General features: G+C 34.9%; 4 protein-coding genes and 1 non-coding gene across 9 annotated transcripts; 4 read left to right on the forward strand and 1 right to left on the reverse strand.

The window, feature by feature from the left end:
• Positions 1-3924: 3924 nt before the first annotated feature.
• On the forward strand, positions 3925-7730 carry LOC125186819 (endoglucanase 24-like). The gene is made up of 4 exons (XM_048083271.1): positions 3925-4401; positions 6191-6490; positions 6580-6741; positions 6852-7730. Exons 1-4 carry the CDS (start codon positions 3976-3978, stop codon positions 7461-7463), a joined length of 1500 nt encoding a protein of 499 aa, XP_047939228.1. The 5' UTR covers positions 3925-3975; the 3' UTR covers positions 7464-7730.
• Positions 7731-10128: 2398 nt separating this feature from the next.
• Positions 10129-10201, forward strand: TRNAE-CUC. Its single transcript has one exon. It is a non-coding gene; the product is annotated as a tRNA-Glu (tRNA).
• Positions 10202-10287: 86 nt separating this feature from the next.
• Positions 10288-12342, forward strand: LOC125186852. Of its 3 annotated transcripts, none has more exons than XM_048083321.1 (3): positions 10288-10455; positions 11252-11971; positions 12053-12342. In XM_048083321.1, exons 2-3 carry the CDS (start codon positions 11321-11323, stop codon positions 12143-12145), a joined length of 744 nt encoding a protein of 247 aa, XP_047939278.1. In that variant the 5' UTR covers positions 10288-10455; positions 11252-11320; the 3' UTR covers positions 12146-12342. The 3 variants fall into 3 exon arrangements, with proteins under 3 accessions (XP_047939278.1, XP_047939277.1, XP_047939276.1); XM_048083320.1 differs by adding an exon at positions 10611-10692 and having other exon boundaries at positions 10296-10455; positions 11252-12342; XM_048083319.1 differs by having other exon boundaries at positions 10297-10455; positions 11252-12342.
• Positions 12343-13378: 1036 nt separating this feature from the next.
• LOC125186428 (fructose-bisphosphate aldolase 1, chloroplastic-like) lies at positions 13379-15743 on the forward strand. Its single transcript, XM_048082785.1, has 6 exons — positions 13379-13604; positions 13710-13979; positions 14398-14507; positions 14595-14685; positions 14862-15131; positions 15220-15743. Exons 1-6 carry the CDS (start codon positions 13440-13442, stop codon positions 15496-15498), a joined length of 1185 nt encoding a protein of 394 aa, XP_047938742.1. The 5' UTR covers positions 13379-13439; the 3' UTR covers positions 15499-15743.
• Positions 15744-15845: 102 nt separating this feature from the next.
• LOC125186429 (B-box zinc finger protein 19-like) lies at positions 15846-18849 on the reverse strand. Of its 3 annotated transcripts, none has more exons than XM_048082788.1 (6): positions 18425-18849; positions 17673-17769; positions 17474-17589; positions 17131-17379; positions 16937-17028; positions 15846-16246 (listed from the first exon to the last, which is right to left on the reverse strand). In XM_048082788.1, exons 1-5 carry the CDS (start codon positions 18515-18517, stop codon positions 16942-16944), a joined length of 642 nt encoding a protein of 213 aa, XP_047938745.1. In that variant the 5' UTR covers positions 18518-18849; the 3' UTR covers positions 15846-16246; positions 16937-16941. The 3 variants fall into 3 exon arrangements, with proteins under 3 accessions (XP_047938745.1, XP_047938743.1, XP_047938744.1); XM_048082786.1 differs by having other exon boundaries at positions 15846-16251; XM_048082787.1 differs by lacking the exon at positions 15846-16246 and adding an exon at positions 16290-16670.
• Between the last annotated feature and the right edge of the window lie 8801 nt (positions 18850-27650).

The following is a 27650-nucleotide window of genomic DNA, read 5'->3' on the forward strand; positions in this document are numbered from 1 at the left end:
TAGTGGTCTGCACAAGATTGGGGATTGGTTTCCTTATCACTTGCTCCACCTACTCACTACCTAGATAATAAACACGCCGCATTAAGATAAGATTGTCCTCGTCAAGAAACTACTCCCGATGATACCTAGATTTTCTAAACAACAATTGCCACTTCAACTACATTTGTTATGGCTTACAAGATACTCATTTGTTATAGATGTTTTTATAGGTTATTTATCTTTAAATCCACGTGTTTTCACTACATTTTTTTTCACAAATTTTATTTTTTGAATTGGATTGTATGAAAAATGTGAGATCTTATGAAATGAATAATCTTTTTTGATTTTTAATTTTTTACCTGTTCGATAATGTTAGAATTACTCCCTCCGTCCCTTAAAAATGAGAACTTTTGAAATGACATGACATGAGTTTTAATTCTAAATTGGTAAAGTATGTTAGTGGAAAATTAGTTTTATCTTTTTATAAAGAAAGAAATTGCATTAAAATGAGAGATTTTTTTATTTTTAGAGGACGGATGGAGTATTATTTTTAAAATGCTTTAATTTGGTTATATTCTACTCCCTTCGTCCTACGACCTACAATAGGAGTTCTATTTGATTATGACACGAGTTTTAAGAAACGTAAAAAAAAAGTGTTATGAAAAAAATGGGTTATGTGAATGACATAAGTTGATAGAATGTGGAGTTTATTTACTAATTATGATAAAAATGAAATAAGACTATTATTGTGGAGTGGCAAAATAGAATTTGTAGGATGGATGGAGTAAATATATTAAGTACACTTTATTGATTTAACTTTTTTCCTGAGCAGAGTAAATATTTGGGTTGAGAGAATAATATTTTTTATTTTGTTAAAGTAAAATAATGTTGAAAATGATGATATTGTGGTAGTGGGCTAGTGGCGGGTAAGACGGTTGCCCTTGGAAGAAGTTATGCTCTGCCAAAAATTTCAGTACCCAAGGCAAAACATCACAACTTCCGGATATAAAGCTTACTATTTATCTCCTTTGTCAGTAAATGCCAACCAATCCCATAATTTCCATGCCGAAATTTAATGGATAAAATAATCTAATTTTCATGATACGATTCGATGTTCTAAAATGTATATTCTCAACCCATGTTGGTGAAGTTGTGTCACGCTTCCTATCCCAATTTCAGAAAATTGCATTCTTGAAGAGATAAATTTTACTCTATTTTTGGAAAAAAAATATTCAGCAATTTATTTATTGCAGTCTTATTTCTTTAGTACTCCAGATTTCAGCTGAATTTACATTAATATGTAAATACGTTTCTCAGTTCATTTTTTCAACATATACGAGAAGAGTCAGGGTCACTCATCACTAGGATTTTCCAAATATATTTTATAGTAGTAGAGCAGTATTTTTACTGTTAATAACTAAAATTATATTAATATTAGCCTCTAAAAAATAGGAATCCATTTTCTCACTGTATTTCTACGATCAACCCGCTCTCTCGCCCATATTTCTCTATTCCTTTTTTTTTTCCCTCTCTAGTTTGGGCACGAGTAGAAATTTGAGAATTAACTATTGAAGTTTTTATGTGAATATTAATTTGACTAAAGAAATGAATGACTCGAGATCAAGATAACTATTTTGAATTACATTACTGATACGCTTAAATTAGATTTTGTTCTCAGTCTAACTTGATTGCCGATATTTTTCTCTACCCACAAGCCTATCGTATAAATCAATTATGTAAAATAATTAAATGTCATTCGCTGGCCAAATATTTTTATTATTATTATTTTATTTTTTTTTACATTTTGTGATGATGAACACTTAACCATACAGAAATACTAAGTAGTAGTAGTACTACTACTAACAATAAGTAATTAATTATTGGGGCTCTTTTCCCCCTCCTCCTAGTTAAATAATTAATTCTCCCGTACCAATTAAATACAGTCAATACATGAGAGAATTTCTAACATTATACAAATATGAGATGATCAGTAAAATAAAAATAATACTAGATCGCATTACCTGACTCATTTTTCCTTCTCATTGTAAATATTGGTTAATATTTGTCGGGCTTTAATTTACCAAATATTGATCGAACACTATACAGTACATACTAAAATTTGAATTACTATTATTCGAATAAATTATTATAGTAGTCCTCCGATCCTATCTACAATGATTCTTCATCTACACCAAATTGATAAAAGACTAAAGATGATTTCGGATAATTTTGATCAACGTGATTGCATATTAATTTTAATAGTAAAATCCCATGACTAGTTATCTGTTAACTCATAAAATAAAGATAAATTATTACTACTAGTTTAGAGGTTCTGATAGTTTCGATCACTTAGCTCTATATTAATTTTTCTTTTCATTTGTATGTCCTTTCGGCATTATAAAATGATTGAATTCTTGTATTTTTATTTGTGTAATAATCTGTGACATGACATCAGTTAAGTTTAGTCTGTTTTCATTGAAATCTGGAATCATACCTAAAATTGAGACCGATTCAATTTTCGTTTCTAAAATTAGAATATGTATGTGACTGGATCATGAAAAATAACAAACAAACACTAATTATTTTGCAATTCATAGTTTCTTTTAGTAAACAAGTAATCTAACTTTAACATAGCGGTGGTTTATTTCACGAAGTCTTACAATAAAATAATTAATTGAGACGTTAGTCACGTTACAAGCCGAAATGTTAAATTGAAGAGTCGTAACACTAAATGCAGCCCATAAAATTAAATAAAAAATTATACTACTACCAATTTAAGACTATACCAAAATTAAAAGAAAACACAAAAAACAAAGAAACAGGACCCTACACAGAAAATAAAAAAGTGCCAAAAACCTACTCTTTACAGGTACAGTAATGAGACTCACATTTCTTGCTGCATGTGAATTTTAACTGTCGCCACCCGCCGTGTCGGCGCCTACTTGTTTTCAGTTACTAGTACATTTTTTTTCTAAATGAAAAAAGAATTAAATTTAACTACACACAAGTGACTTTATAAAATGTTTGATAAATAAACTATACTACTACTAAATTTCACATATATTAGTCCATTAAGCTTAAATTCGAACTGAACTTGGTATGTTTGTGATGGAACTTATGATTTTGTCTTACATTAATCGGAAATTCAGATAAGTCACACTTTCCTATCCAAATCCAAACGCCCGTGAACACACCCCAGCGCATACGACGTGTTTGGAATAATTTATTTGGCAAATTCTACTAATTCATTTCAAATTAATATACCAAGGCCACTCACTAATACAGAATGATTGTGACAAGTTTTGTGGTTATTTGAGTGGGTACCAAACAAAAACATTTTGTGTTGATTTGAAATTGTTTTATTTACATAAAAAGATAAATTGTCGTTCAGTTTGCAAGATTATATCTCGAGATTAAATATACAGTATTGTGTTTGGATCATGAGATTGATCAATCATAGATGAATAATCATATGATACTCAGTCATAGTTAATCCCTTTCAACTAAAATAATTCTACAATTCAATCCTATACTATATCTCATGATTATATTGTCTAATAGATGAATAGCATAAAGGAGACTGAATTAGAATAATACAAGTACTATATAATTGAGCAGGGTACAAATGCGGGTTGGTCTGCATTAGGGTGTGATTATGATATGAGATTATAATGTATGCAACTTAGGTGTACGGATTGGTCTATATTCATCAATTATTCTATTATGCTTATGCCCTTCATTTTCTTTTATAGATAAAACACTTTAAATTTCATAACCCGTGTAGTATAATATAATCAGAGTTAGAATTTTTAATTTATGTATAAAAATTAGAAATAGATAAAAAAAATTAAATTATTTATTTATTTTTATAATACTCCTACTACAAAATTTAAGTATATAACCAACACACTCCACGTTCCTCACTTCTCACTCCATCGCCACACAACAGAGGAGGTTTACACACCTCTCTCTTTCTCTCTCTAAAAACACCAAAAAATGGTGCAAAAATCCCCAAACATGAAACAGCGCTACGCAATTCTGCTACTTCTCCTCTCACAATTCCCATTCTTCGCGGCGAGCTACCACGACTACGCCGACGCATTGTCCAAATCGATCCTCTTCTTCGAGGGGCAGCGCTCCGGCTACCTTCCGCCGGATCAGCGCCTGACGTGGCGAGATCACTCAGGTCTCGGCGACGGCTGGACCGTCGGCGCCGACCTCACCGGCGGCTACTACGACGCCGGCGACAACGTCAAGTTCAATTTCCCCATGGCTTTCACCACCACAATGCTCGCCTGGAGCGTAATCGAGTTCGGCGACCGAATGCCGCCGCCGGAGCTCCGCAACGCGCTGGCTGCGATCAGGTGGTCCACCGATTATTTGTTGAAGACGGTTGCGCAGCCTAACCGAATTTTCGTGCAGGTAACAAAATGATTATATTGTGTTGTTGATTATAATAATTCCGATTTTTCATTTTCGCACATTACATTTGAAATTGGAATAGGAATTGGTGTAGATATAGCTGAAATGAAATCATGACTCTGAGCTATAAATCGACAAATTGAGTGATTGGCATTAAATTCGGAATTGCTAAAATGAAATCATAATTCATGATTAAGAGCTATAATTCGACAATTAAGCATAATTTCCTTTTCCTGTTTCCATGCATAACTGAAAAAGGAATGAAACAAACATCAATATTATAGGATTAATTTGGTAGTTTAGAGCCTAAACTTTCAATAATTTTGTATTCATTGCATTAAACTGTGATACAGTTTATTTCATAACGCCAATAACAATATAGAGGTTATAGCCAATTTTTGGTCGTTTTATTGCAACATTCTTTAAATTGATGTGTGACTTTTGTTGATTTTGACGCAATACCATATAGTAATTTCAATTTTGGTTGACTAATACGTCAAAATATTTACAATTGACAAAGTATATTCATCAAATGAACAATTCTTATCATAAAACGACTAAAAATTAGATTCATACTTCGACATTGTAATTGGTTAAGTTTGAAGTTAAAACTAGAAGTCAAATTTGAGTGGATGGAAATTTAATTTGAAAGCAGTTGGATGTATTAATAGATAAAGTAATAAAAGCTGACCGAGCTGCCCGGGGCCATATTAGGTCAGGTAGGGTGAAGGGAAGATATGTGTGGCTGTGAGAGAAAACTGAGATTTGATTTAATAATGTGTTTTAATTTTATATTTATGTATTAAATTTAATACTACATAAATATATTAAAGACATTTTAAATATTTAATAACTTCAAAGTATTTTAGACTGATAGTTTTCATATTTCAAATCCTAGTAGTGGTTATAATCTACATTTCGGTTCCTAAATAGAATTACTTAGTATCTTTTCTAAGTACTCCTATAATGTTGTTTTTTTCATTTATAGAAAATTAAATACGATACATATTGCAAATTGAAATATAAGTATATGTGTCTTGTAATGTTAATAAATTGATCGAATATTTTATTTACGACTTTGTTGGTCGAACATGCCCACTAGCAAAACAAACATAAATTAGCATTCAATTCACCCCAACAATATGGTATGGATAATGGTGACAAGCCTAATATTGCTATATATAGTTGAATGGTTTATCTGCCTCTCATCACTTACTGGGCCCGCTTGAAAAACATGCTGGGTAAAAAATATGGTGAATGCACCGAATATTGCATTAAAGTTGAAAAAAAAAACAAGAGAAGCTCTATTTTCCATAAGTGTTACGCCATTTGAATTTAATATATGCCGAATAGTGGGTCACATTTGTTAGCCGAAAGCATATAATGTGAAAATCGTCGTATATAAATTTTTTCGTTAGTTATTACTACTAATTTAGAATTTATCATTCACTTTTCTTTACATGTGTATTTATCATGGACTAAGTTTGAAATTGCTTCTTTTTTTTTTGGAAAAGTTTGGTTCTCCAAACCACTTGACTATAATGTCAATGTATTTGTTGAGAAATAAATGATCTCGTATTAGTATTGCCACTTATAAGTAAATCTATTGACCAACTTTCCCAACTAGACTATCTTTTACCATCTTCAGAAGTTTTCTTGTGTCACCATCCTACATCAACTGCACAATCCAATTACTACTACTTACAATTCATTTAGATTGATATTACTTCTTTTATTTCAATATTTTACTTCTTAAATTGGTAAACATTTCAATTTGAATCATGTTTAGGTTGGGGATCCGATTGCTGACCACAACTGTTGGGAGAGGCCAGAGGACATGGACACTCCTAGGACAGTGTACGTCGTTGAGGCTCCGAATCCGGCGTCTGACGTCGCCGGGGAGACAGCCGCAGCCCTAGCTGCAGCCTCCATGGCATTCCGAGCATCCGACCCCGGATATGCTGAGACTCTGCTACGGACCTCTGCCAGAGTTTTTAACTACGCGGATAGCTACCGTGGGGCTTATAGCGATAATGCGAATATTAGAGAAGGGGTGTGCCCGTTCTACTGTGATTTTGATGGATATCAGGTACGCTTCCACTTTGACTGATGAAACAAGCTTATTTGGCAGAGTTGATCTTGACCATCTCATTAAGCTGTTTGTAAACAAATGGATAGGATGAATTGCTATGGGGGGCAGCTTGGCTGGGAAGGGCATCAAATGATGACACTTACCTCAGTTACTTGCAAAACAATGGCAAAACACTAGGGGCTGATGAGAACATTAACGAATTCGGGTGGGACAACAAGCATGCCGGTCTAAACGTGCTCGTTTCCAAGGTAAAAATCTATTTATGGTTGTCGTCTATCGAGTTAAATCATCGAGAAAATGATCATATATTTGTTGAAAAACTGTCAAGAAAACGATGAAATACTCTGTTTTCATGCAGGAGGTTTTGGAGAACAGCAAGTATTCACTCCAGTCATACAGAGCCTCAGCAGACAGCTTCATGTGCACACTCGTCCCAGAAGCGACCTCCTTCCACATAGAGTTCACCCCTGGAGGCCTCATCTACCGCCCGGGTGGAAGCAATCTACAGCACGCGACCACCATCTCCTTCCTCTCGCTCGTGTATGCAGACTACTTGGAGCGATCATCGCAAACTGTCAACTGCGGTGAAGTCAGCATTAGCCCCTCAATGCTGAGGCAGGTAGCACAGAGGCAGGTTAACTACATCTTAGGAGAAAATCCAACAGGCATGTCGTATATGGTTGGGTATAGCAGCTCCTACCCTAAGAGGATCCACCACCGCGGATCCTCTATCCCCTCCAAGAAGGACCACCCTCAGGTGGTCGCTTGCAAGGAGGGCTCGGTCTTTTTTAACTCATCCGATCCTAACCCTAACACGTTGGTCGGGGCCGTGGTGGGGGGGCCGGGCGAGGATGATGTGTATGACGATGATAGGGTCGACTATAAGAAGTCCGAGCCAACTACTTATATCAATGCTCCATTTGTTGGTGCTCTTGCATACTTTGCTGCCAACCCTAATATTGGTAGTTAGGGTGATGAGATTTGGAGGATAATTGTATATAGATTTTCAGAAAGTGTTTGTTGGATTGAGATAGCGAAAACTGTGAAAGAAAGTCTCTCATCTTGCTAGAAATTGCAAGAAGGAAGAAGGCTAAAAGGTTATAGGTTGTGATGGCTGCAAGATAAGTCATTGTGTCAGTTTTCAACTTTCATTTTGATGTCAAAAGTAATACGACTCCTTAATTAGGGGTATGTTTTATGGTTTTATCTTTGCAATGATATTTGTATTGTTTCTATCTCTTTTTTGTTCAAAGGCTCATTCGAGTTATCTAAATATTAAATATACATTTTATTATTTTCTCTTTTAAATGAACGAATATTCATTTACCAAGAAAAATAAAAAATGCAGCAGTCATTAGTCATGAAGGACAATTCTCATACAAGCAATGGTATTATCTAACAAATCTTTTATAGTATTCTTTTTTTTCTTCTTTTTCTGAATGAGTGTTTTGTCATCTCTTGTTAAATTGGTACAAATTGACTTGCTGACTTCCTTATGTTTAAAATGTAATAATAAGTGGATATAAAAAGCTGGTGGAGTGTAATATGAAGTCTATCAATAAAAGCAATAAACTGTGGAGGAGACACTTAATTATGAACAAACAAAAAGAAAACTTGACATCATGGACGGAATAAGTATATCTTATATGCTTTGAATAAAAATACCATTTTAATCAAAAATAAATTGCTCCAATTCCATACATGAAGTCATAATCAACAACGATGTGCTCACTAATTCCTTCTCAACATCGTATTTCATAATCCCATTTAATATGTAGTACTATATTTTTAATTGATAAATGTGGTACTAAAGTGCTAATATCCCGTGACCACTTTTCATTATAGTTATAGTAGTATAGTGATGAAATAGCAATTGATAGGGACAAAATTTGGTTGGTGGGTAGTCCACTGATATTACATATCACCTACCCGGATCCGAATACGCCAAATCGGTTCAATACATATATGGGGACATGACCCTACCCGTCTTTATTCCTTTGGCGGGTCATACCACACTAACCCATCAAAAATTCATTCTTAATTACTCTTTTCCTCCAATTTAAGGATAGAAGACGTGCACGTGGAATTCTCTTTTGAAAATTTATATAGTTTACTTAATTAGTGCATAACATTTAAAAAATGATGGTAGAGTGAGAGTTCAAATACTTGACGTCCACTATATAAAATCAAATGTGAGCAGAATCTTACTGTTCAATAAAGTACTAATGTTTGAAGAGAATCTAAATCTTTAGTTGCACAATCAAAGGAATTCAGTCGTGATAGGAATGAAATCACCACTAGTGTTATTCGATGTGTCATTCATAGGCAACCATATAGCTCGAGCAAATAGATAAACGAGAATCGTGCACTTAAACATTTAGTGAAATTAATAAATACTAGGATGTTTATCTATATTATCTAATTCTCTTGTAGGAAAAAAAAAGGTACGTATTAATAATATCAAAATAGAGAATTATATATAAACATTTCTAATTATTTAATATTATATAATAATATCAAAATAGAGAATTATATATAGACATTTCTAATTGTTTGATATTATAGTTAAACTCAACTCAAGTCCAATATAAGACAAAGGGCCTATCAATCTTACTAAATTATAACTTTAACCGTGTTTATGTAACCCACCAATTTGTCAAGTTAAGCCACTATATACTATACTGTATAAATTTAGATTATTTCTTTTCAATCAAACAACAACGAAAAAAAATCATATATCTTGACATGAAACCCGTATTTCTTATCTTGCTTTACATATCTTCTTATATCCCATCTTTTTTATTAAACGAGTTCTTAGAATGAACTGAGAAGTTAAGAGATAAAAGTTGGATCAACACTTATGTATTAGATAGAGATCCTCGTTTGCAAAACACTTGTATTTATAGATATAGAGATTGGGCTTGTGAGTCTTGGACTCTTGGGCTGTCCTATCATGGGCTTTTAATGCCATCCAATGGAAGAGGAATTAAATTCATAAAATAAATATGAATTATATATCTCTGAAGTAGTAATATTATTCAATACATGCTCCCAAATGGCGCAAAACACATCATTATTTAGTGTTAAAATTTGAACTTTGACACATCAACTACTATTGTTTATGTCGGACCTACTATGTTTTAACCGCTTTATTATACTTCATTCCAAGATAAGAGAGTCATATTCTTTTTTAGAATGTTCCACTGTAAGTGAGTTAATTCCCTTTTTAATAAAAAATCTCCTTTCTTACTTTATTATCCACCTTTTTTATTCTCACTACATTCTCTGCTTTTCTCTCTCTTTCTACTTTAACTCTTAGAATATCAATTACTTAAATCTTGTGCTCAAATGATTGAATAAAGTGCTTCGCTTATCTTGGAAGGAGGAGGTATGAAATAAGTTTTAAAATTTTATTTCGGTTAAGATTAGTTAAAATTAGTTAATGGCTAATTGGTCAGTTTTAACTGATTAGTAGACTAACTGATTTGCTAATAGGTTCGATTATACTCCATATATTGCGCTTTAGCAGTCTCAGTTACTTCTTTGGAACGAGGGGAGTACTAGTCTGGTCTATCTAGTAGTCCTAATATCCATCTTCTTATAAGTCTATAAGGTGTTCTAATTAATCGAACGAATCCGTTGTAGTCTAGTTGGTTAGGATACTCGGCTCTCACCCGAGAGACCCGGGTTCAAGTCCCGGCAACGGAATTCCCTTTTATTCAAAATTTATACAGTATAAACATAAATCAACCAGTACGACGTCGTGTGCAAACTACTCGGCACACCGCGCGGCCCAAGTCATAAACAACCCTAGTTTTAGCTGGGTGATCTCATTTCTTTTTTTACTGGCCCGAATTTCTTCTGCTTTCGCTGTTCTCATATCACAATAATAATTCAATCTTTTGAACTAAGATTCGAACAATTTATTTACTCCGCGATAGCTGCTCAATTACAATCACAGGGTATGGAATCTTTTGGGAATTCGGATTTCCGAAATTATGAGAATGATTTCGTGGTTTAAATTTTTGCTGCTGCTGCCTGTTCATTCATTTATTTTGTTTTCATAAATTCATATTGAAGCACTGATAATGATTTCGGCTGTTATTGGTTATTGAAGCACTGTAATCGGCTTATGCATAGCGTGATTGTTGATGCAATTAAAGTTTTTTGCTGGCCGAAAATGGAGATTTTATCATTTGGTGAGAAGGGATTTGCATTGTGGGGTTGTTCTCTATGGGCATTTTTTTTTATTATCGATGCATTTCTAAATAGACGATCCGTATTGATCGCGTTCGAGTTTAATTATTAGGCTGTGTGGATGGTGGCTTAGTCTCCTTTTCTGAAAATAGAATTCAGCATTTGAAGGCTGTGTGTAGACTTGGCGACCCTGTCTCCTTTTCTGAAAATATAACTTATGCATTTAAACTCATGCTTCTTAGGTAAACTTTGTAAATCTTTGTTGTTGATTTTTATGAATGTGAATACTACTTATGGCTAATAGTAGGGCGTATGTGGTATTTGTTAGTGAAGCGATAGCTGTTTTTTTTTTTGGTAAATTGAACTTGAATTGGGGATTTTTCCTGTTTATATTCTAACAAAAATGGGATAGTTTTTTCTCTGTTTACTACCATCTTAGTTGGTGAAGTTTTCTCTTTGTTCAAATCAAGATTGAATTCATTGAGTTTCTTGTGTCCTATATATGCAAGCAAATATGTCATGACAGAAGGCACTAACTTAATTTTGTGTTCTGATTCATAGCCGCTGCTGTTGGTGTAGTTTGACGAAGATTGTTAATCTTCATTAATTGTCATTCTGTTGCCTGGAGTAATGTATTCGCCTGAAGATGTTGCCTGGGCAGACTCTTGCTTGAGCAAAGACCCAGACATGCTTGATTCTGGTTGGAATTCTCTTAGAGATGCATTGTTTCCAGCTCTTAATGTTCAAGATGATCCTTCTGCGTACAAGAGTAAAGATTCTTCCGAAGAAGCCAATATGGATGTCGTTTTTGATGAGGACCCTGGTACTGTCGTAGATAACCCGGAGGGGAAAACTGTCAATGGTATTGCAGCCGTTAGTGAGGGAACTAGCAGCGACCTCAGTAGTGAATTTCAGTCTCTTCTTTATGACTTAGATGAGACACCAGTTCCAGGGCTGTCCAAACTGATGGAAATGCATTCTACTCAAGGTAGAAATGATCACAAATTAGAGACCACTCCTCTTAGTATTGCAGAGACTAGTGATCTTGCAGAAGCAAGCGGTGATGGAATTTCCAAAGATGAGGATGTTGATGCTGATCCTTTTTGGTCAAAGCATAAGATTGAAGAAGTTTTTCTTCCTACATATGATGAAAACTTGAAAGACCTTGGACTGTCTGCTCCAGAGGTGGAATTTGTTTTCCAAGAATCAAAATTGCAGCAATCTACTGAAGACATTTTCGTGATATGGGATTTCGACAGTACAACTGAAGAGAATGATATCGTAAAACAACTGAATAAAGCTCTTGCTGGAAATCCAGCACCTCCTTTTCTTGATGATTCTGAATCATGGATAGGCTTGCAGGACGGGTCAGTCGACGACATCATTTCTGGAATTGCAGACCTCTCGTTGAGCCCAAATTCGAGTCCTAGTTCGGACAAAGATGAATTGGCATGACAAGTTACTCAACTCAGGTTTATTATTTTGTTGTAGTTAGGAAGTAAATCTTATATCTTTCTTGACATATTGATGTAGAATTTGGCCCACCCTTTAAAGGTGAAACTATGTTTTTTTGCCTAGACTTGATTGAGGCATTCAATCTATGCAATGTTTATTCATCGGCAATAATAGGTTACTGTTGATTGCTTGTTTCATCCATTTACAATAGGTTATTTTTGTATAATCTGATATTGGGTTTGGAGAAAACAAGGAAATTCAACCTGATTTTACTTACAAATATCCACTGTCTTGTTTGTTGTATCGACCAGTTCCATTTAAGAGCTGAAATCATTTCTAATATAGTAGATATGTGACATTAGGCACCAATATGTCCTTCACCATTTTTGAGCAGTATCCATGAGCACCGTTAACTTAGACTAAACTTCACATCACATGCACGGTGAACAACACAATATGTCGTTCATTGTTTGTGAGCTCGTTATTAGATGTTGCACTTAGGACTAGTTTGCTAGCAGCCTAGCATTGTTAGGGTACGTTTAAGATTAAATTATACAGATAAAGATAAAGATGAAGATGAAGATGAAGATTGTTACTATTAGACTATCAGTGTTATACTTATAAGTATGATGTTTGATAGATAAAATTATTTTATAGTAGTAGTATTACTTCCTAAATTCTCAACTATTGCAAATCCCGACCCATAATATCCAAAAACAAGGACGAAATTTTCAAGTTTCAAATCATTATATATAAAACCAAAATGCTTTTTAGCATATAAGCTTACACTAAGCTCTCATCGTTACGCTATTCAATGCTTATGCCTTATTGTTTCCAAATCATAGAATATCAAAAGTTGATCACTTGGCGTCATTTTGGAGGCACGATCTTATTCGACATGTGGCATGGAGTGGACGGTCGATACGGTGCACCAAATTGGCAAATTCCACGAATAAATATAGGCCATTTACCCTCTATTAATATTAGTATATTCTAATTGTTCCATTTGTGTGGATATTAAAATTTTAATTTCAAGTCTTCCATAATGCACATCAATCCTATTTTGGGAGGCGGATATAGTTCGACCCATTACCACCACTGCCTAGACCCGGCAGATAGGACAAAACCACCTCCCACGCGGCGGACGGTGATTGGCCCAGTCACGACAGCCTCATACAACTCATCTTTTCGTCATGCACACTTAATCTTATATAAATAAGCCTCCAAATTTTACAACAGCAGTGAGAGAGAGATAAGATTTTGAAGCAGCCAAATCTTGAGCAAGAAAGCAGCAATGGCCTCCGCATCACTCCTCAAGTCATCCCCCGTGCTCGACAAGTCCGACTTCGTCAAGGGCCAGACCCTCCTCCGCCACCCCTCTGCCGCCGCCGTCGTCCGCTGCGCCCCTTCTCTCGTCTCCATCCGCGCCTCCTACGCCGATGAGCTCGTCAAGACCGCGGTACGAATGTATTCATATATAGTACTCCATATATGTAGAGAGAGTTTTTTAATTAATTAATTTTATTGAGATAGTTGAGTGATAATGATAATGTTGGATTTGTAGAAAAGCATAGCGTCGCCGGGGCGTGGGATTCTTGCGATGGACGAATCGAACGCAACGTGCGGGAAGAGGCTGGCGTCGATCGGATTGGAGAACACGGAGGCGAACAGGCAGGCGTTCAGGACGCTGCTGGTGACCCCACCGGGGCTGGGCCAGTACATCTCCGGCGCCATCCTCTTCGAGGAGACTCTCTACCAATCCACGGTTGATGGCCGCAAGATCGTTGATGTTCTCATCGAGCAGGGCATCACACCCGGCATCAAAGTTGACAAGGTAAACGTCCATGTTATCTCACAACTATTATGTTTGCCAATTATATTGTTTTTTATATTTTATAATAATTATCATTATATTTACAAAAATAATAGAGATATAATGATATTACGGATGATAGACGAATAAAATATGTCATACTCCATAATTACATTATTATTCTTGAATTGAATACATACAAGAGCCATAATAGTCATATCAGATATACAGATCGTTTTCTATTATGTTATCCACCAAATGGATATGGTTTCGATATGGAGAACATAATCATTCATTAAAGTTAATTTGATTAAAATTTCTTTTCATTGATATGTGCATAAAATTCTAGATGACATACTACTCCATATTTTTTAATATGAAGGGAGTAAGAAATTCCTATATATCAAAATTAATATAGTAGGAATTATTTATGTGACAGGGTTTGGTTCCCCTAGCTGGATCAAACGATGAGTCCTGGTGCCAAGGTCTTGATGGTCTTGCTTCCCGCACTGCTGCTTACTACGAACAGGGTGCTCGTTTCGCCAAATGGTATGCTATTTAATAAACGAGTCAAGCTTGAGCTCGTTTTCACCTATTAGCTGATACTTATAATGTGTTCATGCTTTGATGACTCAGGCGTACAGTCGTGAGCATTCCCAACGGACCATCCGCCTTGGCCGTGAAGGAGGCTGCTTGGGGGCTGGCCCGTTACGCTGCCATTTCTCAGGTATAATAATCTTATTACTAGCTAGTTATATATCGATTAGTCTTTTCAGTTTTGTTAGGAGGTTTACGCTTTCATGATACATAAGATACATAGTTCATTGTGTTTCCTCATTACTATAATAGTATCTCTAATTTCATCCAATTGAAATCGTTTTTTTGTTTTGTGGTGTTGGTTAGGACAATGGTTTGGTCCCAATTGTGGAACCAGAAATCTTGTTGGATGGTGAGCATGGCATTGACACGACTTTTGAGGTTGCCTCAAAGGTTTGGGCAGAGGTCTTTTTCTACTTGGCTCAGAACAATGTGTTGTTTGAGGGCATCCTCCTCAAGCCTAGCATGGTCACTCCTGGTGCACAATGCAAGGACCGCGCCACCCCCGAGCAGGTCGCCGCCTACACCCTCAGGCTCCTCGGCCACCGGGTCCCCCCGGCCGTCCCCGGAATCATGGCAAGTATCCTTCATCTCCAATTCCATATTCCATATTCCATAGAGAAACCGGCTTTCTTTCATCGACTAATAATGATGTCTTGTGCAGTTCTTGTCTGGCGGGCAATCCGAGGTCGAGGCCACCTTGAACTTGAATGCCATGAACCAGTCTCCGAACCCGTGGCACGTGTCGTTCTCCTATGCGAGAGCTCTCCAGAACACTTGCCTGAAGACCTGGGCCGGGCGCCCTGAGAATGTTGCGGCCGCTCAGGAGGCGCTGCTCATCCGTGCCAAGGCGAACTCCCTGGCCCAGCTCGGGAAATACACCGCGGAGGGCGAGTCCGAGGAGGCCAAGAAGGAGCTGTTTGTAAAGGGCTACAGCTACTAAGAGCTCACATCGAAGCAGAGACAAAAACAAAAATGTGGTGCTGGTTTTTGTTCTATTACGTTACATGGGCTTGTTGTTTTAACCACTTCATTTGAAAACCGAATGCTGCTGAGGACTAGTTAGTATCAATCATGATATAAATTTTTCCAGACACTGGTTTTGAGCATATTATGGTTATTACATGTCTGAATACGGCATAAAGATGTAAGCTTTTTTATTATTATTGGAGTTTGAATTGCTACCTACCTTCTTCTTTTAAGATTTGCCTCCTGTTTATCACCACACACACACACACAGTACTTGAACAATGTTGCTTACCATCTGCTGCAGAATCATAAGATTTGATGTGAGAAAATCAAACACACTTAAACGATGATATTGTTATCTGACCACAAAAGCATTTCTGCAACCAAAACTAGAAACAGAAGAGTTGAAGCAACTTCATTTCAAGCTGCACGAAAAGCCATTGAGCTTTAGATACAACAAGACTGCACAATACACATAACTGACGAATTCTGGATAATTTCATATCTTGATGAAGCTTTATTGTTGAGTTTTCCAATTTTCTTGAGGTTCGTCTCTAATCATCCTCTACAAGCTTTCTTCAAGAGCTATTTTGGTTGGTAGAGACTGTTCTAGGAGGAGCTAGGATTGTGGACAATAAAATCCTCAAATCTGACTGTTGACGGGCAGATGTTCCTTATCCTGTCTCATTCCATTGCCTAAATATGCCTGCAAGCAGGATGCACTGAACTGGGGGGGGGGGGTGTAGTTGCAAGAGATGTAAAGGATTAGAACAATCGACAGTAGCATTTCACTATGAAAATATGCTTGTCCCTGCTCGACATTACATAATGGCGTATTCAACAACTCATTATACATACACTACAATACTTTATGCTGCAACGGCTTTCCCATCTTAATTGAATCATTTGCATAAATCTAAATTAAGTTATTCTCTCCACGACTAGAAACCTCAAACATTTCGGTGAGGTGAAGTGAAATGGCGTTCTTTTGTTTTAGATGATTACAACAGCAAACTCCAGCTTCATTGCATCTCTCGACTGCAAAGTGCAGACGAGGGCACTTTAAACAAGAACACAACCATTTTGGATACCGTTGAAAACCCAAAACACAGTCAGTGTAGAAGAGAGAAAAAAAAAGTGCAAGTCCTGTCAAATTCCATTAATTTCATTCAGTAAGTACAGTGATAATATTAAAGAGAGTATTTTGTATAAAAGGACTCATTATATCAACAAACTGCAGTTTTATGTAGGAACTTGCCCTAGAAAGAAAGGAACGAAAGGGAATAAGGGATGCATTTGGACAGGCTTTCATGGGGAGAAATTGAAAAGATTGACGTGAGCAAGAAAATGTATAGGAAAATATATTATCCAAATATTATGATAGCTATCAGTTGGCCATGTAAGGAATATACCTTCATTACTTTTCAAGCTCCGTTTTCAAATATCCATCTGGAACAACACTTTCAGACTGATGATTGTTGTCGCTCAATCCGTCCCGACGTCCCTTGAAATACACACCGAATTAAACTTTTTAGAACAACTGAATTTCAAACATGGTGGATAATAGGTGAGATTCACTGGACTATTGTCATAAAAAAATGAATACCTGATGCGTTGGAGGTCGACCACGCATCCTTTGAGGTCTCGAATTGAGGTCGATAAACATATTCTCCATGTTCCCATCATTCTCAGTGTTGTTTTCTGGAGTTGGATCGGCAGAAACACGATGGTTTACCACATCCTCATTTCCTCCAAGAGTTGGCTTGTGAGAAGGTTCTCTCTTGGCTTCACCAAGATTCAGTCTATGTGATCCTGGCTCATCCGAGCTCCCACTTCCAGGTTTGTCCCCTGGAAACTACAGAAACCAAGCAAATAAACGAAACAAAGGGTCAAGGCCGTGTCTGCTTGGTACAAAAGGGAACCAGTGCCCTTCGTTTACAACCACAAACCTCAACTCTCTGCCTCAGCAAAAGATATCTTCCATGGGTTCGTTTGCCACCAACGTGGACAATCATATCGCATTGCAGACAAAGGGAAGTTCCATCGACCTCACAGTAAAAGAAAGCTACATACAACGGTGCCCATGAAGTGGTTTTGCCTTTCTCAAGTATGAAGACAAAAGGTAGTAAGAGATATGAGGCTGCATACCAGGAGCATTCTCACATATGTCACAACGCGGGACTTCACTTGGCTCGGCTAGTCCAACTCGCACGTGCCTACTAGCAAGCTTGTTACACATATGAACCTGCCACAACACACAAGCAGAAGCCTATACATCTTTGGAAAACAACATTTTGAAATGACCATTAATCAATATTTGAGTTGGACAGACTTCTCTTCAGCATAACCAAGATCAATCCCATCTTTACAAAACAATGAATACCAAACCAATATCCAAAGCAAAAACTGCTTGTAAAGCATTCATATTTAGATGAGTAAATCCATCAATTAGCAGCATTTGATACTTAAAACCAAAATTAAAATCTAATCCCATGGGCTAATTACAATGATCAAGCTGTATATTTAAGCAAAAACTATACATTGAAGATAACCATTAAATAAATAAATGAACACAGTATTTTATGATTATAATAATAAAAAAATGTACTACTAGAGTAGCATTTATTTCATGAAAAGAAAATGCGAATATGAGACTTCTCAATTGCGGTAAACAGAAAGGGAAAGCGAAAAATGAACCAAAGAAGAAAGCAAACATGAATTCCAACATCATAATTGTTGAGCACAGCAATCACAGTTGAAAAAAATCTCCGACAAAAAATTACCCAAATCCAAACAAAAATAGAAGCAATTTCCAACCAAAATCAAAAAGGGAATAAAAGCATTTAGAGTTAGATCCATCCATTCACACACATACACATCAAAGCCACATATATGAATACCTTATCATCACAAGCGCGGCAGAGCGACGCCTCATCCGCGGCGCAGAACAAAATCGCCGCCGCGCTCTCGCAGACGTCGCACAGAGTTCTCATTATCACCGCTCAAGCTTTTTCTCTGACCGATCAAAACTCGCATATACTAAAACCTACTTCAAATTCACATTCTCTACTTATCCATCCGAGCTAATGAATCGTATAAATTGGGAATTTTCGACTTCTCCAAAGCATATGATGCCAGTGGATCACACTTAGTGCGTGAGAAGAACTGAAGCTAGGCGGTGGAAAAGAGTGGTTGCGGCGGCGGACTTTCTGTACGGGTGTGAAAACGGATAGGCTGTCGGCGATCGGAAAATTTGGAATCGGAGATACAAAGGAGAGAGAGAGAGATTGTTTGTGTTACGACCGGAAACAGTTTTTTTTGCCGACCCGCTCGTGTACGGATGTCTTATAGTACTCGCTTGGGTTACCTGACACGTGATGCTTTCGCTTGGCCTCGGCGGCTGTACTGCAAAATGACTAGAATGCCCTCAGTAAATTTGAATTTTTAGGTCAATCTTAGTAGAAGCAATTCATTATATTATCTTACCAAAATTTTGTGATGATAAATAAAAATTTTATATTGTACTATGTCTAATGGTATAGTGGTAAGAGGTGATGGAGAGCTAATAGTGGAATAACATTCCTAATTACGGGTAAGATTTTTTTATTATACTTAGAATCATTTTTTTTTTTAATATGAGATTTAAAGGGATAGAGTTTAGTAAGCTCAGTTAAGATAAATTAAAAATATACTGAGAGAATAAAATAAAAATATTAAATATATTGTTCTTTTATTAAAAAGAAATAGTACATCGAACGGTCAAAAGAATGAATATAAGTTAAGAGTATAACTCAACCGGGTCATATTCTAATGCTTATAGGCTATAAGTTATAGCATCCTAATCCAAAATCAAGACCAAATCTCCACTCTTAAATTTTAAAATGAGTGGATGAGATTAAATCTTACGAATCTTAATAAATAGTAGACAAAATATCAACAAAAGGGTAATATCGTCATTATGTTATCATATGATAATTTTCGTGAATGTTTTTTTATATCAACATAGTGTTATTACAAATATCAACAATATGACATAAGAAATCAGCACTGATACTAGAAAATATCAACAAATATTTATTGAGATTTTTACATGGTTTAATTGAGATTTTTTGATGTATTTATTATTATTGATAAAAATCTGGTTATCAACATTTACTTAAAACTAAAATAAAAAATATCAAATTTCATCATCCGAACATCGTCGGAACATATGCAATTGAGATCTCGTTGGAATCCTTATAAAATTATCTTTAACTTGATATATTTTTTGCGAAAAAATAATTTAAATCGAGAGAGTTACGTAAATTTAAAGTTTTAAATGATTTAATGAGAGGGAATTGACATTAATACCCTCTAATTTTATTTATTAATTTTCTTAATTAAAAATATAATTCACGTGACATTATTTCAACCACTAGATCTTCTAATTTAATGGATAAAATTTAGTCTTAATTTAAAATTGCTAATTAATTAGCAATTGATCACTCCCCTAACTCAACCACAGCTAAGTAATTATAGTTACTCCTATTTATTTTCATTCGTTGTAGGATTAAATATAAACGAAACTATTAATTAAGATAATTGTATAAAAAGTTGAAGAGATGTAAAAGAAATAGAACTGCGTTTATATTTATTAAAGTCAAATTTAATTATATATGGTGAAAATAAAATTAATAATAACCTATTTCCATCCAAAAATGATATATTTGGCACTATTTCATGTGTTATTATTTTAAATTTTGTCCCATTCATAATCCGTCAGATCCATAATACATGTGTGTGCATGTATATGGTTCGATCCATTTTTAGGCCTAACCATGTTTTTGCCCAAAACAATGTAAGATCGGTAAAGTGTCAATTGGCTCGAAAAAATCATAGCTTGGCCCCGCTCGAATATTTCGTGCACAAAAAGGATTTTGACAAAAAATAAAGCCTCAGGCATTAAATTATTAGTACTATAATAAATGCAAAAATATTAATATGAAATATATAAAATAAAAGGGCATTAATTTTTGTATTTTATAGTTATTTTGTGGATACACTTTTTGACGACAATATAACCCCCACTTGTTTTTCTGGTAGTAAAGAAACTCTTAAAATTTGCAATTTCTTAGAGCATGCGCAGCGGTGCTCATTGGTACGAGCACACCCATGCCGTCAGTGCGGCGAGTACCCTGCTCGCCGTTGTGCTCTTGTCGATGGCACGGAAGTGCTCTTGCCATCGAGCACCGCTGTGCCGAAGAGCACGTTGACGTGGCGGCTTCTGATTCACCAACGACAATGCCGTTGGCATTTTTCATTTTTTTGTAATTTGAAAATTTTGATATTTCAGATTAAAAAAATATATATTTTTTCCACTTCCCAATAAATTATATCCGTTTTTTCTCCATTTTTAATTTATTTTTACCCCAAAATTCACATTTTCATCTAAAATACCCTCCATTTCAACACAAAAAATCACACCACACTACACCAAACAACTCTCTCATCAATCTCATTTTCTCTAAATTCTCACTATTTCTCTCTTGCAAAAATGTACAGCTCCGACGAACACCCTTTTGACTCCCCCGGATGGAACCACGATTGGTTCGACGGTTCGCCATTCCCTTTGTCGGATACGAATTTCTCGCCCCCTCATCTTACCCAAGGTTCGCAAATTTCGGGTGGCTACCGGCCTTACCCGGTGACATACAAGATGCCCTCAATGGGTAATACGGGTGGGCACCCGAACACAACTCGGAGGGAGCGGCTCGACGCAACCGTTGTCCCAAATTCCGGAGGGCGATTCCGGCAGCCGCGGCGCTCGTGGTGTCTGTGTTCGTACCCGTGGCAGTGCTGGTGACCCCAACGTCCATACCCCGTGCACTCCGCCCAAGATGGAGAAGATATTCGATGCATATGTCGCGATCTCCGAAGATGCGGAGGTAGGCACGAACCAAAGCTGGGATATGTTTTGGTACCGCGTCACTCGCCGGTACAATGCCGACCGACTGGCTGGAACGGTGGAGCGCACTGAGAGTATGGTGCGCAATGTCGTCGGTAAAGCCAATGAAGAAATCCAAAAGTTCCAGGGGCATTACCTCAAGGAACAACGGTCGACAAAGAGCGGCACCAACAAGGTCGACATCATCACGGCCGCCATGTCTACTTACCACTCAGTGCATTACAAACCATTCAAGCATCTCAACACTTGACAGAAGGTGCGTCATTATCTGAAGCATAAGGGAGGCGTCCGATCCTCCTTCGGCTCCTCCAGCAAAAGGTCGAGGTCGCTATCCGATGTCGGCGAAGACGAGATGGAACGCCAGCTTGTCGGAGCTCACTTGGATAGCTCCGACACCGGCCTGAGCGGTTCCCAACACGCGGCCGCCGGGAAGGAAAACGGCGACGGCCAGCCGCCATCGCGCCGCGACCCCAACCGAACCACCCACTCTCGCTCCCGCTCCCTTTTTGCTGCCTCCACCCCCACCAACTCGTTGTGGGCCATTTTGAATAACGCCACTAACGCCGATGTGTCTCGGATGACTCCCCAACAATTAGATGCGCATCATGCAATGATAGCAGCCCTCCAACGGCAATTGGGGATACTGTCATCATACTAGTCTTCTTAAAATTTTCACGGATGTATTTTTTAATTTTTAGGATTTAATTATGTAACTTTAATTTTTAGGATTTTAATTATGTAATTTTTAATTTTTTAGGATTTTAAGTAGTACTCCCCCGTCCCAGTTTAAAAGTCATGTTTTGCCATTTCCGTTCTTGCCAGTTTAAGAAGTCTCATTTAGAATTTACCATATTTGGACATAAAATTTAACCTCACTGTTGATGACATTTACACTCAAATATCATTACTTTCATAAAAATAAAACAAAACAAAATCCTAAACATACAAAAAATCAAAAGGGTCTCACTTTGCATTATCTCACTTCAAATTACACATTCCAACAACCACTACTTTACTTCAATTATTACACACTCCAGTAATTTTTTAAAACATGTGCCCTAACTAAATTGCACTCCTAAACTAGGATGGAGGGATTATGTACTTTTTATTTTTTAGTATTTTAATTAGGTGATTTTTTTTATTTTTTTTAGTAATTTGTAATAGTAGTTCAGGTATTTTTAATGTATTTTAATATTGTGGAAATGTTTTTAGTAATTAAAATATTTAAATTGAATAATAGAATGGTGGGACCCTTGAGCATGCTCTCGCGGAACAACATGAATGTGAGTGTTGTGCTCTTGTGGAAGAGCATGAAGTTAAAAATGAATAAAAATGGGTCAGGGCCCATGCTCTTAGAGTATCCACAATGGCTCCTGGACTAGAAACTGAACACCTCCTGTCACGTCATTAGGACTAGAAACTACCTGCCACATCACTAGGACACTCAATTGCACAATAGTGGACTAGAAACTGGATGAGCACTAGGACTAGCCACAATAAACAAAATAACAAATTCATATTATAAATTACAATCACGCAAATACGGAATTAAATTTACGTCATAGATACGCGAAAATGCAATCATTTTATTTAAATTAAAAAAAGTACATCCTAAAAAAAGTACATAATTTAAAAAAAAAAAAGACATTAAAAAATCCTCCTACTTCCACACACTCGGACCCAGTTGCCGCACGCCATTCACATTATAACACCTAAAAAATAAAATCAACACAACAAAATACTAACTAGTATACAACCAATATTCCAATAAGATAATAAATAAGAGTAATTTAGTTAAACTTACCGTAAGATTAAGATCCTATAATATTATTATTTATTAGGGAAAGTTACGTAGTATATTTATATTTGATATTCATAATATTATTAGAATTTAAAATTGAAAATCTAAAATTGATTTATTATTCGGTTCCGGGTAAGAACCGGTCGGTTCCGGGTAGAACCGGAACCGGAACTTTTTAGAAACATTAGAACCGGAACCGTTGAACCGGTGAACCGGTTCCTCAATTACCCGGTCGGTTCCGATTTCGATTCCGGGTACCCGAGAACCGGAGAACCGATTAAGCAGGCCTAATATTATAGAGTATATGTGTGATAATTGATTTGTGCATTTATAAACATAAATGGATTTTTTAAAGTTATTTTATATTAAATTGATTTATGAATACTAATTCATTTAAAATGACTTGACATATTTTATATATTTACTTCTATAATAGTTTAGGACAAGTGTTATTTTTTCAAATTGAGTATTTTTTCATTATGTAGCTGGGTAACTATATTCAAATTAAACATGAAATAATATATATGAATTTATGATAATATTTTTAGATCAAATACTGCATTTTTATCTTCAAAATATAATAAGGGCAATTTAGTGAGAAAATAATACTACTAGTATTATTAAGATTTAGTTGAATCCCGAATTATCCTTAAATACTTCAGAGATTTTAAGATTCCTTTGTGCGTGACATTTGACTTTGAGCCCCCACTCTCATACGTCAAGAGCAAAACAACATTGAGAAATATTATTGTCCCCTTGTTTTCTTATGGATATATAATTTGATTCCTCGACAAATGTTCATTTATTTCTCATAATTGAAGAACCGTTGGTTTCATTTTCAAAGGTCTTGCACTTTTAAAATTATATTAAAAAACTCCCAAAACAAAAAATCATAAAATATGTTTTGTGTTCATTAATTTTTATATATATGTTTCATACTCCTCTATTAAAATACCCGTGCCTTATTTTACAATTAATTTCCTTACTTGTATACATAACATAATAGTACATGATTCATGAATAATGGGAGTTCAATACCAAAATTATATTCTCTGTAATTTCGAAAAAGTTCTTATTTCATATAATAATATTATTATTATTATTATTAATAATAATAATAATAATAATAATAATAATAATAATAATAATAATAATAATAATAATAATAATAATAATACTCTGACCCATTTCACAAATAACATAAATTTTACAATTTACGTGATTATAACATGGATAAAAAAACATGGATCGAAAGCAGGTAAGGAAAATATCGCTGCTTAAAAAACGCATGGATTTAACAGAATCAGATATCTTAAATAACCTAATTTAAAATTGTAAACACAACATTGAAAATTTACAAAATGGCTTTAAACCTAGTATGAAAGAAAGGAGTCTTGGAGCCTGGAGGCTTTGAGAAGCAAGAAAAATTTAAGGAAAATTATCATTTAATTAGTAGTAATTTTCATTGATTTATGTTATTTCTATAAGTTTTAAAATACAAATATAAAATTACAACTTTTGAAATTTATTAATTATCCTATGATGCTCAATCAAATAATGACACAAAATCACATTATTTTGAATATATTAATATATTAAATGAACACTCAAAATAATAAATTGTAGTACTAATATTTTAAAAAAAATAATGCTATTTTTTATTATGTTATATTAATACTAATTTTAATTTTGTCCATTTTATGACAATTAAGAAAAATAAATAAAATGATATTTAAATTTAAATTTCTGAGATTGATTTAAAATTAAAACAAGAGAAAGGGAGGGCGACGAATCTAGAAGGGAGGAGGGAGATTTAATGTCGTGTTTGGTCCACAAGGAAAAAAGCAAACTTTAAGAGTAAACAACGCTGTATGAAGACAGTAAAGATGAGGAGCCAAATTTGATAGCCAAACTAGGCAATACTAGACTCTTGTATTTTAATCCACAGCCACAAACATCAAAATCTGATTATGTGGAATGATAGCTACTTAAACTTCCCTTCCAATCTCACCCACTAATTTCATATCTGTCATATGTCCACTTTGCCCCTAATTTTTTAGTTTTTTACTCAGACATGAGAAATTTGTGAAGCCTATTTCTAGGTAAGTCATAAATATCTCAATCGAGTGACATACTTTATGATGAGGTTGTACATTGAAATCATTAAAACCAAGACTTCGAGAGTAGCCCCAATAAAAATAGATTTATCGTTCAATATTAATTTAAAAATAGTTGTACTTTCACAAATACTAGTACATCCCTTCAAAATTCAAATAATCACTTCCTACAAAATCTATTTCAAGAATTTATTTGCAGTGTCCAGCTCCTGGCCCATTTTGGATTCCCAGCCCAAGAGCGGCAACTATCAAATAAAAATAGAAATTTACATTTGCCTGTTGACATGTGGCTTGCTAATTTATCATTAGAAAAATAATACTAGTACTATAATTTATGGTTATTATTAGAGAAAATACTACAATTGTCACACCGTTTAAGTGTATTTTCACAAATATCACAATGTTTGAAATGTAACATTTTGACACCCAGTGTTTAGAAAATATCTCAACTGTGACAAGGATCAAATTTTTTCATTTGTGAAAAAACAAACACGTGGTAAAGTTCGTGATATTATTTGCCAATTTAAAGTTCGTGGAAAAAATCAAACTTTTTAAAAATTTCGTGATATTAGATGCCAATATCCCAATTTTTTCGCCCAGTGTTTAGAAAATATCTCAACTGTGACAAGGATCAAATTTTTTATAAGATGAATCTATGTGGAGTATATATCATGTGTAATTCTGAGACCAAAATATATTATTCAAGATGATTTAATACACCATCTAAAGATTTTAAACAATGCAAGGTACCAAAATATTCATCATTTTTATTATTGGCACTTGATTTAATATCATATTTTATTGGACTATCTGGAAACACTGACATAATTAAAATAATGAAAAATAAAAAATGTTACTGAATAACATTAAATCATACTAACATTTTAACAAAATAAAATATACTGTACTCAGTTATCTATGACCTAAAAACTATTTACTATAACAGTTATGTGATTAAAATAAACGTGATTTCAATGAGTAAATCGTTGACTTGCGAAATCTTAAAAACCCACATAATTCGAAAATTGGCTAAAAAGCAATTTCCAATAACTTTTTTATATTCTAATTATCATATTTTTATTTTGTAGTATTTTTTAATCGACGTGCTATGCAATTCATCTCGAAACAGAACTAAATGAATCTACGCTAAATTAGAATGTACACCATACGTTTTGATTGACTTATTTATTTATCGCCGAGCTTCGATATATTGGATGTATTTATATATTTTTTATTTTTTTTTATTTTCATATTTTACGAAAATTGTTGGTATAGTTTATGCATGGTAATTGATAGGCACATAAATGGCCTAATTCAATATTGAATCCAAAAAACGGAACTCGTGAGATTGGACGCAAAAAATACGTATATTATGGGTGTCAAAAGGTAGAGGTGGTGCGACAACAGTTACAACTTGCAAGCAATGATTGTCGGATAAAGAATGAAAGTGAACTCAACTCATAAGTGCAAGTGATGAGTTGTTGCACCGTGAAGATGATAACAGTTCCAACATCGAATTTTAAGAAAATTTTTTGACCCTATAAATTGGAGGTATAATCGGTACGAATCTCAAAATTCCACTTGAATACATTACTCATTATTTTTTTGGTCATTAATCAGTTAGGTAGTCGCTATACTAGTTTTTATTCTTATAATTTTGTGAATAGTTAAAAGTTCTAGTGTTGACTTTATAATATTATAGAGAATTATTATATAATATGATGATGATGATTTACACGATGTGCCTAAACCAACAAATTGATTATATGTGATACATTATGTTGTTAACGTTGTTGTGTTTCTATTAGTAATATGCTGGACTACCTCTACATGTTCTATTATTTTCAAAAAGTTTGTAACAAGTGGGAAAATTACCAGTGTTGCTCTTGAATGCACATTATTGGTTAGCGTTGTTTTGTGCAAAAATATCTGCAGATGATATGAATTAAAACAAAGTTCAATAACTATGACGAATAATTTTTTTTTTTACAAATCACATAGTAGTAACTAATTTTTGTTATCAATGAACACAACTTAAGAGGTTAAGATGTATTAGCGAGATCTCAATGCAAAAATTCAACCAAACTCGTAATTTACTCGATATTGTGATCACCCAATATTAAAAATACATACATTTTGAGGCAAAACTATATCGATGTCACCACTAGTATCAATTTTAGGCATATAACTCCGTTTATTAGATATCTATTTATTAGAAAAACTATTTATTTTATGGCTTCCCATTTAAAGAAGGCATACTCCGT

The sequence above is a fragment of the Salvia hispanica genome, chromosome 5 (assembly GCF_023119035.1).
Source record: "Salvia hispanica cultivar TCC Black 2014 chromosome 5, UniMelb_Shisp_WGS_1.0, whole genome shotgun sequence".
NCBI classification, from domain to species: Eukaryota; Viridiplantae; Streptophyta; class Magnoliopsida; order Lamiales; family Lamiaceae; genus Salvia; species Salvia hispanica.